Here is a 15,251-nt window from a genome sequence, read left to right as displayed (position 1 = left end):
TGGACTGAAAACGGTTCGCTCCGGAGGGGAAAGTGGTGGCACCTGCTGTCATTGAGGTCCTCGGATGCAGGTGTGCCGCCACCGCTGGTTCGACTGGAGGCATTTGGTGGAGACTGTACATCTCCATGTCCATATAATCCAGCAAAGAGGACCCCACCACCGGGTGCTTCTTAAAAGGCTTGCTGCACCAGGAGACAGTCAGCTCTTCCAGCAGCTCAGGGAAAAACAACAGGAGTTTTCCTGATTTCTTCGCTTTTGGCAGTTTTTTCTCATCAAAACGTGGGCTAACGGCCTCAGCTTGGACTTCATGCCACTGGATGTTGAGTTTTACAGTTGTGCGTTTACACACGCCCTGTAGGTCCACATGTAGACTGGTCGAGGCTTGGTTTTCGTGACTGGACTGGCCTGCGCCCGGAGGAGTGGGTTTTGCAACCCATCCTGAGAGGATGGGTCATAATCCTCGTCGACATCTGAGAAAGGTAGCTCCGAGTCCACATCTGAGAGCTCGACTCCTGCCATCATGAAGTCGAGTGAGCTCGAAGTGAGGTCTTGCTCCATCATTTCAGATGGCAGCGGGTCCAACAGTACAGGTCCTTCTAAAAAAATTAGCATATTGTGATAAAGGTCATTATTTTCCATAATGTAATGATAAAAATGAAACTTTCATATATTTCAGATTCATTGCACACCAACTGAACTATTTCAGGTCTTCAATTGTTTTAATACTGATGATTGTGACATACAGCTCATGAAAACCCAAAATGCCTGTCCCAAAAAATTAGCATATTTCATCCCACCAATGAAAGATAAGTGTTTTTAATACAAAAAACGCCAACCTTCAAATAATCATGTTCAGTTATGCACTCAATACTTGGTCGGGAATCCTTTTGCATGAATGACTGCTTCATTGCAGCGTGGCACGGAGGCAATCAGCCTGTGGCACTGCTGAGGTGTTATGGAGGCCCAGGATGCTTTGATAGCGGCCTTAAGCTCATCCAGAGTGTTGGGTCTTGCGTCTCTCAACTTTCTCTTCACAATATCCCACAGGTTCTCTATGGGGTTCAGGTCAGGAGAGTTGGCAGGCCAATTGAGCACAGTAATACCATGGTCAGTAAACTATTTACCAGTGGTTTTGGCACTGTGAGCAGGTGCTAGGTCGTGCTGAAAAATGAAATCTTCATCTCCATAAAGCTTTTCAGCAGATGGAAGCATGAAGTGCTCCAAAATCTCCTGATAGCTAGCTGCATTGACCCTGCCCTTGATAAAACACAGTGGACCAACACCAGCAGCTGACATGGCACCCCAGACCATCACTGACTGTGGGTGCTTCACACTGGACTTCTTCTAGCATTTTGGCATTTCCTTCTCCCCAGTCTTCCTCCAGACTCTGGCACCTTGATTTCCGAATGACATGCAAAATTTGCTTTCATCCAAAAAAAGTACTTTGGACCACTGAGCAACAGTCCAGTGCTGCTTCTCTGTAGCCCAGGTCAGGCGCTTCTGCCGCTGTTTCTGGTTCAAAAGTGGCTTGACCTGGGGAATGCGGCACCTGTAGCCCATTTCCTGCACACGCCTGTGCACGGTGGCTCTGGATGTTTCTACTCCAGACTCAGTCCACTGCTTCCGCAGGTCCCCCAAGGTCTGGAATCGGCCCTTCTCCACAATCCTCCTCAGGGTCCGGTCACCTCTTCTCGTTGTGCAGCGTTTTCTGCCACACTTTTCCCTTCCCACAGACTTCCCACTGAGGTGCCTTGATACAGCACTCTGGGAACAGCCTATTCATTCAGCAATTTCTTTCTGTGTTTTACCCTCTTACTTGAGGGTGTCAATGATGGCCTTCTGGACAGCAGTCAGGTCAGCAGTCTTACCCATGATTGTGGTTTTGAGTAATGAACAAGGCTGGGAGTTTTTAAAAGCCTCAGGAATCTTTTGCAGGTGTTTAGAGTTACGTCGTTGATTCAGATGGTTAGGTTAATACAGGTGTGCCCAACCAGTCGCCCGCGAAGCGAAGCCTTGACTTGTATTCTCACAGACATAGTCTCGCGAGTTTTGGGTGCGGTGACACAGTGCTCTCACGAGACTTTAGGCTCAGTAGTTAATGTCGGTGCGCAGAAAACTTGGATGGAAAACTAGCAAACAAGCAAACAAAAACTTATTATTTTCACACAGAGTGGGAGGAGGAGTATTTTTTTGTTTATTCTAATTCGAAGTCCATTTGCCTCATCTGTAATTCGAGCGTTGCCTTACCCAAAAAGTGTAACTTGGAGCGGCATTTCAAGACGATGCACAAACGGTTTGAGACAGATTTCCCTCTTAAAAGTTCTTTACGGACTCAGAAAATGCGGGAGCTAAAAAACAAGCTTGCAGCCCAGCAATCAGTCTTCACTCACCCCAGCACAAAAGGTAAAGCTGCTACGATAGCTTCCTACCGTGTTAGCCGCATCCTGGCTCAACATAAGAAGTCTTTCAGCGATGGACAAGTTATGAAAGAAGCGTTTATTGAGGCTGCAGATGCGCTTTTTCATGATTTTAAAAATAAAAGTGAGATCGTAGCTGCTATTAAAGATGTGCAGTTGTCCAGACAAACAGTGACACGGCGATGTGAGGGAATGGCTGTGGATGTGGAGGAGCAGCTAAAAAAGGACGTGGAACAATGCGAGTGTTTCTCTCTTCAGTTTGATGAGTCGACAGACATGGTGGATGTAGCCCAGCTGTGTGTTTTTATCAGAATGGCCTTTGCAGACATGAGTGCAAAAGAGGAGCTGCTCACCATCTTGCCTTTGAAGGGACACACAAGAGGAGAAGATATTTTTAATGCGTTTATGGAGTTTGTTAATAAAAGCAACTTGCCCCTCTTTAAACTAATTTCTATAACAACTGATGGCGCTCCAGCAATGACTGGTCACACCAGTGGATTTGTTGCACTCTACAAGCAGAATGATGCTTTCCCAGACATTTTGCACTATCACTGCATCATCCACCAACAGGCCCTGTGTGGGAAGATTTTAAACATGAAGGAAGTGATGGATGTTGCCATGAAAACTGTGTGCTCTATAAGGGCCAGGAGTCTGCAGAGGAGGTTGTTCCGGGCTCACTTGGAGGAGGCAGGAGCAGACCACACAGACCTGCTGCTGCACATGGACGTCAGGTGGCTAAGCAGAGGTAAATTTCTGGACAGATTCAGTGAGCTGTTGCCTGAGATCAGGGATTTTCTGAAGCTGTCAGATCATGGTGAACATTCAAAACTAGAGGACACCCAGTGGCTTTTGGATTTAGCCTTCCTCACAGATCTCACCAGCCTGCTCAATGAACTGAATTTGGAGCTTCAGGGAAAGGGCAAAAACATAATCCACATGATCAGTTCTGTGAGCACCTTCAAAAGCAGGCTGCAACTGCTCACAAGTCGGCTGCAACGCAGGGACCTGCGAAACTTCCCACACATGGAGGCAGAGCTACAGCGCCAAGGGAAAGAAGTCCCACAACTGGACAGTGCACACTATTCTAAGCAGGTTCAGAGCATCTCAGCAGAATTTGAGAGACGATTTACTGACTTTTCTTCCATCGAGCCTGTTACCAGCTACATGTGTTATCCTTTTGGAAATGTTGATGTGGATGACATTGTGTCCAAATTGGTGTCCGTGTTTCAGCTGGACAGCTCTGGTGTTGAAAATGAGGTGTTGAGTCTGCAAAATGACATTGGGATCAAATCCAGAGCATCACCTGGCGTGGATGGAGAGTTCTGGAGTCTGCTGTCAGAAGAAAAGTATCCTAACATCCGAAGATGTGCTTTGAACTTAACAGCACTTTTTGGATCTACCTACCTGTGTGAGTCTGCTTTTTCACACATGAAAATCATCAAGTCCAAAAACAGATCCACAATGAATGATGATCATCTGGAGACCTGCCTGCGCCTGGCAACCACCTCATACTGCCCATCTTATGAGACCCTGGCCTCCTCCTCTCAGTGTCAGAAGTCCCACTAAGGTAGAGACACATTTATTTTATACAGCTTGCATAAAAAGTTGTCTCCTATAGACACATCACGTTCTGTTTTATTTACTTTAAAGAAGTGAGGAGTAGGGATTGATGAAAAATTATGTTTGTTGATAATGAGACTGGACGAGTAGCTCTTGGCAAATTGCCGACTTCAAAAGTAGCTCTTGGTTCAAAAAAGGTTGGGCACCCCTGGGTTAATAGCTTGTTTAGAGAACCTTTTCATGATATGCTAATTTTTTGGGACAGGCATTTTGGGTTTTCATGAGCTGTATGACATAATCATCAGTATTAAAACAATTAAAGACCTGAAATATTTCAGTTGGTGTGCAATGAATCTGAAATATATGAAAGTTTCATTTTTATCATTACATTATGGAAAATAATGACCTTTATTACAATATGCTAAGTTTTTGAGAAGGACCTGTATGTCGTCCCAACTAGTTCCAGCTTCCGAGTCAGTATCCTGCAAACCCGACAGGTCAGCTAGGTTCTGCTCGGTAGTTGTCGAGCTGTCAAAGGCATCACGCTGCTGGACAATGTCGACTGATGGGCCAGATGGGGTCTTGCTCCATCATTTCAGATGGCAGCGGGTCCACAGCCTCGATTATGTCACCCCAACTAGTTCCAGCTTCTGGGTCAGTATCGTACAAACTCGACAGGTCAGCTAGGTTCTGCTTGGTAGCCGTCGAGCTGTCGAAGGGATCATGCTGCTGGACAATGTCGAATGATGGGCCAGATGGTGACGGAGCACCTTGAGGGAGAACTGGCTGCAGTGCGAGCACTCCTCCGCAGACTCAAGGGCTACCTTGGCGTGTTTCAGGCCAAGGCACACCACACACGATGGGTGGGTGTCCCAGCCTGAAATTTTGTTGCCACATGGGCAGGTTCATGCCTGTGGGCTCTCCTCTGGTTTTGTGGGAGCGCTGATGGACTCCATGCTCCAGGGAGATTTGTCTTTAAAGCTATGTGTAGCTGATGACAGCTAGGCTAACCAGGTGTGGCTAGGCTAGGGGGAGCATTGCTGCTTCCCGAAGTGTAGCTAAAACAGTGGGAGTATTGCTATTCATGGTTTTTTATTTTTTATTTTAAGAGGTATTTCTACTCTTAAACGGTATGGCTACCTATAAACAGCTACTCTGCATGGTGCTGTACTGACCCAGAGCAAAGCGCTCAGCAACCAAGCTTGTGCGCAGTCTGTGGACAGCTTAGTTAGGCTCTGTGAGAGAAAAGGTACCTAGCGAGAGCTGCAGGGAACTTCTGCTTGTTGCGAGAAGAGGTTTTTGAAAAAACTGTCAGTGTAGCATCAGCCCTATATACAGACCCTTTCCAAAAAATTAGAATATCATGGAAAAGTTGTTTAACTGCCATAATTCCATTCAAAAAGTTAAACTGTAATAGATGATGATTCAGGACTCACAATTAAAACAATTTCACATATTTTATGTTTATTTTTACATGATTTGGGCTTCCAGCTCACGAAACCCACGAAAACAGGAATTCAGAAAATTAGAATACTGTGAAGAAATCTGCCCACATTACTTCTCAGTTTTTGCAGAAGAAAAAAAAAATAGGATCACAACAAATCAATCAAAATATGGTACTTTCAAAACGATATGTCAATCTTCAATACTTGGTTGGGAATCCCTTTGCCTTAATCACTGCCTCGATGCGACGTGGCATTGAGGCAATCAGCCTGTGGCATTGCCTGAGAGTTATGGAAGGCCAGATTTCCTTGATGCTTGCTGTCAGCTCTTCTTTGTTGTTGGGTCTGGTGCCCCTCCCTCATTTTCCTCTTGAAAATACTCCATAGATTCTCATTGGGGTTTAGGTCCGGTGAGTTGGCTGGCCAGTCAAGCACTGTGATGGCATGGGCATCAAACCAGGTTTTGGTACTTCTGGTGGCATGGGCAGGGACCAGGTCCTGCTGGAAGATGAAATATACATCTCCATACAAATCCTCAGCAGAAGGAATCATGAAGTCCTCTAAAACATTCTGGTAGACTGTTGCAGTGACCTTGGAATTAAGAAAGCAGAGTTTACCAACACCTGCACTGGACATTGCACCCCAAATCATGACTGACTGTGGATATTTCACACTGGACCTCAAGCAATATGGGTTCTGTTCCTCATCATTCTTCCTCCAAACAAGGCACACTTTACTTTCATCTGAAGAGGACCTTGGACCACTGGCCAAGCCCTTCTTCTCCTTGGCCCAGTTGAGATGTTTCCTATGTTGGCTCAGGTTCAGAAGTGGCTTGACCCAAGGAACCTGACAGTTGTTGCCCATCTCATGGATGTGTCTGAACGTGGTGGGTTTTGAAGCTGTGACTCCTACCTCATTCTACTCTTTCTGGATCTCTACCAAATTCTGGAATCTTCTCTGTTTGATAATCCGCTGAAGCCCACGGTCAACTCTTTTGCTGGTGCATCTTCTCCTGCCACATTTTGCCCTTCCACTAGACTTTCCATCGATATGCTTGGACACAGAACTTTGTGAACAGCCAGTCTCCTTAGCTACGAACTTTTGTGGCTTGCCCATCCTATGGAGGGTATTAATGATGGTCTTCTGGCCAGTTGTTATGTCTGCAGCCTTCCCCATATTGAAACAAACTGAGACAATTGAACCAAATTGAAGCAATTTAATGACACCTGGGGAAACCTGTGCAGGTGCTTTGAGTTTAGTAGATGATTAGTATGTCACACTCAGTTTAAAACATCCATGCTCTGCTAAATTTGGGGTGAATTCTCCACAGTATTCTTTTTTTTCTTCTTTCCTTCTTCTTCGTTCGGCTGCTCCCTGCATTAGGGGTCGCCACAGCGAACCAAGTCGCACGAAGTCTTGGCAGTTATTTTTATAGTATTCTAATTTTTTGAAATCCCGTTTTCATGGGTTTCATGAGCTGGAAGCCCATATTATGTAAAAATAAACAAATAAATACTTTAAATCATTTAAATTGCGAGCTCTGAATCTATCATCTATTAATTATGAACTTTTTGAATGGAATTATGGAAGAGACAACTTTTCCATGATATTCTAATTTTTTGGAAAGTGTCTGTATATGGGGGCCGAGATGGGGTAGAGGCAGGGCAGCCAACTCAGGACCCCAAAGTCCCAGGCTCGATCCCCAACCATTCCCACATGTCATGGTGTCTCTGAGCAAGACACCCAAACCCCAATTGCTCCCCGGGCGTCTACACAGCTGCCCACTGCTCCACCCGAGTGCATCCCAGGTGTGATGGGTTAAATGCAGAGAGCCAATTTTGTATTTGTATGGGAACACACAATGATGACAACACATAGAACTTTATTATTTATTTATATAGGGGGCTGACCTTTCCCTCAATGGCACAGGCTTATTCCAGCTAATCCTGGTTGGTATAATGTAATAGGAGCTTCTGAGGAGGTCACGCCGAGGGCGTTCCCAATGTGAGACACAAAATGAATGCTAAGAAAGAGAACTTGCGCTACTTGGGTTCGTTCTCCTTAACATATTTCTTCTTTCAAGGTATTCTCTATAACACCATCAGCTAGACTTTTCAAATCTCAGTGTACATGGCAGCTACACTGTTCAAACGTTGATGTAACGTTAAACTACCAGTGCGCAATACAGACATGCTAGCTGATTCATGTAAATTACATATTTTAGTTTGAAATTGGCGAATTTCATTGAAAAGCGTCAAATTTGAAAATATACTATATGCTAAAATTATTTGGAGTATTTCTACTTTACATTTGCAGATCTTAGAAATGTGCCAGATCATCTTAGCTGGACTTATTTCTCATTTTGATAACCTTACCTTCCAATTCTAATTTCATATTGTGGCAAAATTATCTACTGCTTTGTTTTTCCATGTTTATCTTAATATAATGTCTCTGGTTTTCCTATGAAATAGTAAATTACATGTTATAAAGTCACTGTCTTGTCAATGTTTAGATTTCTGCCTTACTTGAAAAATGAAAAAAAAAAAAGAAAAACTTTAACAATAGCTACTTTTTGTTCCTTACATTACCCAAATCTCTCTTTACTCGAGACATTTTATGTATCCTCCACCCTCATTCGCCCCACTCTGGGCCCATGAGCAAGGCCCTTAACCCCCACCATGTGCTCCCTAAAAAAACAGGTCTCTCTTGAAAATGAGTTCTCGTGGCTCAATGAGACTAACCTGGATACATAAAGGCTAAATGAAAAAAAAAAGAAAAACTTTAATAGCTACTTTTTGTTCCTTACATTACCCAAATCTCTCTTTACTCGAGACATTTTATGTATCCTTGCTAGGGCTGAGTACCGAACCGAGGTTCTTAAATGGCACCCACCAAACTGCACTGGTCAGTGTATGGATTGAAATGCCACTCTTTTTTCATTGTCAAGTTTCGGTATTGGCTTTAACGTGTCACGTGGTTTCAGCATGCAGGCAGGTAAAACACCAGACATATGACAAACAGACTATGTGTTTACACCCAAAGCTGTATAGAGCTGCTATACATAATCTATGTATAATGTATGTCAATGGTGCTGGTGACGCCCAGACGGGGTTCACGTGTGCAGTGCGTGTGTTGTCGAACGGCTTCGACAACACACGCAACTTTATACTTATGAGCAGAAAGTTGCTCCGTGTTTTTCTGCAAGAAGAGAGACGGACAGCAGCCTCCCCTCCTCCTCTCAGCATTAAAGTCAGCCTGTGAGTGTTGAACAGACTGAATCAACATTCCACGGCCCGACTCCGCGGAGCTATGTCTGCGTTTCAGCTGGTAAGTTTATGTTTGTTAATGTTATTGCAGCTTAACACGTGCATTGCGATGAATTAAACTAGAATCCATGTAACGCTAACTTTAAGATATTAGTGTGTAAATTTATTTTATCTACGTAGCTAGCTAAACTCAGAAGCTAACTAAAGATTGACAGTAATAGATGAAGCTTAGCTTGTAAAACTGTGCTCATCCATCAGATCAGCTGCTTAAACAGTTCAGCTAATGTTCACCGTTTGTTTATGTTCTCCTCACAGGAGGTTCTGACCCAGATGTGAGGAGGACAGAGACTCACAAAATAAAAGTGAGGTGGGGGGCCACAGGACAGTCACAAACTTTGTTGTTAAAAGTTTGCTGCCTTTTTCTACAGTGGAGGCTGCATGGTGGAGGTAAGTAAACTTTAAAGGAGATTGTTGACGGTTAAGCTTTTATTTCTCAGCCTAGATAATGTTTTTTGAGCAATAATAACACAACCATGTTATTGTTTAGACACAGAGGTACAGAAGTCTGCATCAATACTAACCTCTGTGAATCCAGTGACCTGCTGGTGGAATGTGAGGGACAATATGTCAGTGCTATCAAACTGACAACCAGGTATCTGTGTGTGCCACAAGCATCATCCACACCGTCAGAGTGAACACTTCCTACTGCTGGAGACACCATCAGCGAGGAGTGGGCTTGTTTGTGTCCAGAGAAAGCAGACGTGTTGATTTTTCTGAAGAAAAGCTGTTAAGTGAAAAGGTCCTCAGCGTGTAGCAGTGAGCATTAGATACTGATGTGTCACTGGTTTGCAACTGTTCTTTTGACCTGAAAATTATTTGTTTATTTTTATGTAAGAAAACTGCTTGGAATAGAAATACCAAAGTTAAAATATAAAACTCACAATTTGTACTGTAATGTGTAACGTAATTTTATTCTTGTTAGAATTAATAGTAATTACAAAATTAGTACAGAAAAAAGAACTGTCCAGGAACCGACACCGAAGTGAAGGTACCGACACCGGTACCGATTTTTTTAGAAAGGTACCCAGCCCTAATTGCATACTATGAACGTATTATGATTTTAGAAAGTGGCTGCTCAGCTAAAATGTAATTACAAGGGGTCTGGTTCTACTTGACTTGGTGGTCAAGCCCTCGTGTCTGTTGAACTTCCATTTTTTGGAGTTTTCAGCTTATCTTATTTGCAGTTGTTTTGGTGTTTTTATTGTTTTTGGTATTTGCAGCATTTTCCCTATTCATTGGGTTTTTTGATTGTGCGTTTCTTCATCTATTTTCTGTGGTTGCAGATTTTTTTCTGTTGCTTTTTTTTTTTTTGGAGTTTGCATCATTCCTGGGTTTGCAACACATTTTAACTGTTTACTGTGCGTTTGAAGCTCATTTGCACCTGTCACCCACCATGGAGGCAGGACTCCTCAGCGACTCTAGCCATGAAAGACGTAACTCTTCTAGGGTAAGATGAACTAGACTTTTACAGAAGATCTCTTATAAAACAGTGAACCACCATCTACTAGACAAATATAAAAATCGAAAGTTTGATAAGAAAGGTACAAATAAAAAACATTACTGAAAGGAATGCATTATTTTATGATAAGATAGGCAATTAAAAAAGATAAAACAAAGGTTATTATTCACAGCTAAACTGCTTTCCTCTGGTGTGGATTCCCATGTGTCTGTTTAAATGTGACTTCCGTCCAAACCTTTGTCCACAAAGATCACAAGCAAATGGTTTCTGTCCTGTATGGACTATCATGTGTGTGTTTAAAGTTGACTTCAGTCCAAACCTTTGTCCACAAACATCACAAGCAAATGCTTTCTGTCCTGTATGGACAATCATGTGTCTGTTTAAATATGATTTGTCACTAAACCTGTGTCCACAAAGATCACAAGGAAATGGTTTCTGTCCTGTGTGGACTATCATGTGTGTGTTTAAAGTTGACTTATGTCCAAACCTTTGTCCACAAAGATCACAAGCAAATGGTTTCTCTCCTGTATGGACTATTATGTGTCTGTCTAAATGTGACTTCCGTCCAAACCTTTGTCCACAAAAATCACAAGCAAATTCTTTCTGTCCTGTGTGGACTATCATGTGAGTGTTTAAAGTTGACTTTTGTCCAAACCTTTGTCCACAAAGATCACAAGCAAATGGTTTCTGTCCTGTGTGGACTATCATGTGCGTGTTTAAATGTGACTTCCGTCCAAACCTTTGTCCACAAAAATCACAAGCAAATGGTTTCTGTCCTGTGTGGACTATCAAGTGTGTGTTTAAATGTGACTTATGCCCAAACCTTTGTCCACAAACATCACAAGCAAATGCTTTCTGTCCTGTATGGACTATCATGTGTGTGTTTAAAGTTGTCTTATGTCCAAATCTTTGTCCACAAACATCACAAGCAAATGCTTTCTGTCCTGTGTGAACTATCATGTGTCTGTTTAAAGTTGACTTATGTCCAAACATTTGTCCACAAAGATCACAAGCAAATTGTTTCTGTCCTGTGTGAACTATCATGTGTGCCTTTAGATTACCTTTTCTGTTAAAATTTTTTCCACAGTCTTCACAACTAAATGAGTTCTGTCTTGACTGTTTTTTCTTGATTGAGTCTCCAGTTTTCTTAACTTCAAAACATTCCTTCATAACCAAACAATTTGAAGACATCAATGACTGACTTGTCTTGTGAAACTGTTTCTCATGCTCACTGAAGCTGCAAGACTTCTTGACAGTGTGTACACCTGATTCAGGAGCTCTGCTCTCCTTCCAGTCTTTGTCATCATCTTCAGGTTCTGATCCATAGTCTGATAAGTCTTTTAGCTGAGATTCAGAGTCATTTATATCATCATCATCATCATCATCACCACCATCACCTTCATCCTCTTCCTCACTGACTTCAGTCTCTGAAGAGCTGCAATCATCTCCATAAGTATTTAGATTTGGGTTCCTGACAGTCTCTAATCCTCCACAGTCCTCTCCACCAGTTGCTGCTTTCATCTCATCAACTGAGCTGCTGGTTGGGAGATCTTCCTCTTTTACTTGGTGCTGATGAAGCTGTAAAAACAGAAGTTTATGTTCATCTTCCTCACTCTTCAAAGGAGCAGCAGTGAATGCAAACCCGATGTCATCGGTCTCATTTTTCACATAAAACTGGTCTCCCTCTTGACTGGTCCACAGTTCCTCCTCTTCCTCCTTTATGTTGAGGGTATCTGGATCCTGTTGGTCCACACCAAGCATCTGTACTTCAGAAGCTGTTTCTTTAATCAGCACCATCTGCTGAACATCTGCAGGGAACACCAAAAACATGAACATCAGGCACAATTATAACTTTATATTCACACATACAGTGGTGCTTGAAAGTTTGTGAAACTTTTAAACTTTTTAAATTTCTGCATAAAATGACCTAAAACAACATCAGATTTTCACACAAGTCCTAAATGTAGATAAAGAGAACCCATTTAAACAAATGAGACAAAAATATTATACTTGGCCATTTATTTATCGAGGAAAATCAATCAATATTACATGATTTTTCCTGAGATTTGTCAAGCTGTTTGATCAATAATGAACGAAATTAAATTAAGTTAACAAGAGCAGTGTTCACATTCAACCTTAATACAGGTGAGGGGTTTAGGTTTATTTTTAATACGCTGGACCCAATGTATGTTATTCCTTCACGTAGATTTTTTTTTTTTGCAATAATGCAGCTCCACAACTTCACCATCAAACAACAAATGGGAGAAGCTCTGATGCAGCTGCACCTCAAAGGTTACCATTATTTCTCATATTATACTAAAACTTAGACAAGTTATACAACAAACTTAATGTAATATGTCTTTTTAACAGGTTGAAGAGGCCAGATGAGACACATCGCCTGGAGCCAGTTCTAAATGATACAGTTTATATGGTTTATAAATTATAGTTCAGAAGAGGTTTTTGTGTAAAGTTGCATGGGTTTTGAAATTTTCTTAAAGATTTACCAAATATGAATCATGTGAAGTCTGTATATTTCATATTAGGTTAAGTTTTCAAAATATAACAAATGTTAGAGCAATATGGTAAAAAACAAACAAACTGTGAAGTCTGTATTTTATGTTGAGTTAAAGCAGTCCTTCTCAAATAGTGGGGCACGCCCCCCTGGGGGGGGCCCGGGGCAATGCCAGGGAGGGCGCATGTGACCCTAGAAAACATACATTTTTGCCGCAGGGAGGAGTTTTTTTTTTTTTTTCACCATTCTCATTTTGTCGCGTGCGTTCCTAATAATAAAGTTATGAACAAATATGGCTGCCTTGTGGTTTTGGGAGCCATGCATGGACCGTGTCTCTCCCTTCTGCTGCTGACATGATAAATAAACTCCGACCGTCACCTCCTCCGCCCTCCGCTGCTGTTTTTATGTCCATGCGCTCTGGACGTCACTCACAGCATGCATGCAACAAAGAGTAAACTCAAGCGAGAGCGACACCTGCCCTCTTTTTCCTCTTTTGCGTTGACAAAATGTTTTAGTTTTATCGATGAGTTTGTTAAAGCACAATTTACAGAAGTAATGTTTAATAAATGTTAGGACTTTATTCTTTGCTAACAATTAATTCACCTCCTCAGTTAAGCTGCTGTTTTTTTGATGATCTGGACGTTTGTCACCCACAGCACGCAGGAGACAAAGAGTGAACTCAAAGTGAGAGGGTTACCTGCTCCCTCTTTCTTCTTTCATGTTGACATTTTTTTTGTTTTATCGATGAGTGCTCATTGATACTGACTTCCTCATTTTGATAAAAAATAAAATAAAAGCAGCAAAAATTGTTTTATTCATTTTTGTTTTGTAGGTCAAAGTGTTTTACATAACACTCCTGAGTTAAAATGTTGCTGATCAATTTGAATTTATTATTATTTATTGATTATATTTAATTTTATTTTTCAGTATCAAATGGTCAAAAATGTTTACAGTTTAAAAAAGGATTTTTTTCAGGCATATTGATGCACTTTAAGTTGTTTCTGTTACAGACTCAAAAAAACAATGTTAATAGTTTCCTGATGCACGCTCAATAATCCAGGTAGAAAAATCCAAGAAAGTTCAATCTGGTCCTCTGGACATTCAAAAAAACAAAACAAAGCAAAAAAAAAAAATGTTTTGAATGTCCAGAGGACCAGATTGAACTTTCTTGGATTTTTCTACCTGGATTATTGAGCATGCATCAGGATATTTTGAATCACTTTGGCCAGGATTGCCTCAAACTAGTAAGAGAGTTTGAGAAAACAGCAAGGAAGAGGGCAGACTACAGGAACCACTTGCGATTCAACCTCAGATGTCGACAAAGTGGCATCATTCCCAAGAGCCTGGAGCTAAAATCATCGGTCAGCGGGCACCGGGCAAGAAAGATCCTTCAGAAGGCACAGACCCAGCTGCTGAATGAACGGGTGAGACAGACCAATTTTACTATTGAGGCCTTGAAGGCCAAAGAAGAGCACATTAAACAGAAACTAACAACGTGTCTAGATCAGACCACACTTCAGCAAGTGTTGGACTGTACAGATCAGGCACGCTTAGCACAGCATGTCAAGTCCAAGACTCGACAACAAAAATAAGTTTAACTTACTAATAACTCATCAACACCATCACTATTCCAATAACAACACATTCAGTGTAGGACAACACTCCTGTAGTCAATTACATGCCAGGGAGACAGAAAAGTGGGTGAAGAATTTATCTGACAGACAGCTCACCCAGCCGGAGACAGAGATTCTTGCCAGGGGACTGAACTTTGCGGTTGCACCAAGTAGAATTCCTCTGGTGGAGATGATCACAGCCACAGAATCAGCCATCCGCAACAACAAAATGAAAGAGGCTGAAGCAGAACAGCTCAGAATCAAAGTTTCAGCCTGCCTCAGCAATGCCAAACCACCACCTTCCAACATCAGCAGAGAGGAGAGGGATGCACTCACCACTCTTAGCAAGGACAAAAACATCATCATTCTCCCAGCAGACAAAGGAAGGTGCACAGTGATTTTGAACCAGAAAGACTATCATGAGAAAGTTATGACACTCCTTAGTGACTTAACCACTTATGAACCTCTGAAAAGAGATCCAGGAAGTGGTTACAAGAAGAAGTTAATAGATTGCCTGAAAAATTTGGAGCAGGACAAGGCTATTGACCGCTTTCTGTACCACAGACTGTACCCAGAGGAGGCCACACCTAGTCTGTATGGTTTACCTAAAATCCACAAACAAGGTGTACCTTTAAGACCTATTAATAGCATGATTAACTCTGTCACTTACAATGTTTCCAAATATCTGGCGTCTGTACTCATCCCTTTAGTTGGCAGCTCAGAACACCACATACAGAACACCATGGACTTTGTGGATAAGGTGAGGGATGTCATCATGGAGACTGATGAAACAATGGTCTCTTTTGATGTCACATCACTCTTTACGTGCATTCCTGTTGATGATGCAGTAGAGGTGGTCAGTTTAAGATTAAAATCAGACACCACTCTGAGCAGCAGGACCACGCTTTCCACAGAACAACTG

The 15,251-nt window shown here is 42.1% G+C and overlaps 1 protein-coding gene across 1 annotated transcript; it reads right to left on the bottom strand.

Moving 5' to 3' along the window:
- Positions 1-10,043: 10,043 nt before the first annotated feature.
- LOC119413547 (gastrula zinc finger protein XlCGF8.2DB-like) lies at positions 10,044-11,117 on the bottom strand. The gene has a single exon (XM_037680602.1). The coding sequence runs from the start codon at positions 11,078-11,080 to the stop codon at positions 10,367-10,369; it is 714 nt and encodes a 237-aa protein (XP_037536530.1). The 5' UTR covers positions 11,081-11,117; the 3' UTR covers positions 10,044-10,366.
- Positions 11,118-15,251: the final 4,134 nt, after the last annotated feature.

The sequence above is a fragment of the Nematolebias whitei genome, chromosome 8 (genome assembly GCF_014905685.2).
Source record: "Nematolebias whitei isolate Nwh7 chromosome 8, NemWhi1, whole genome shotgun sequence".
NCBI lineage: Eukaryota > Metazoa > Chordata > Actinopteri > Cyprinodontiformes > Rivulidae > Nematolebias > Nematolebias whitei.
The sequence above is the reverse complement of the archived record's forward strand: the minus strand, read 5'-3'. Positions and strand labels throughout refer to the sequence as shown.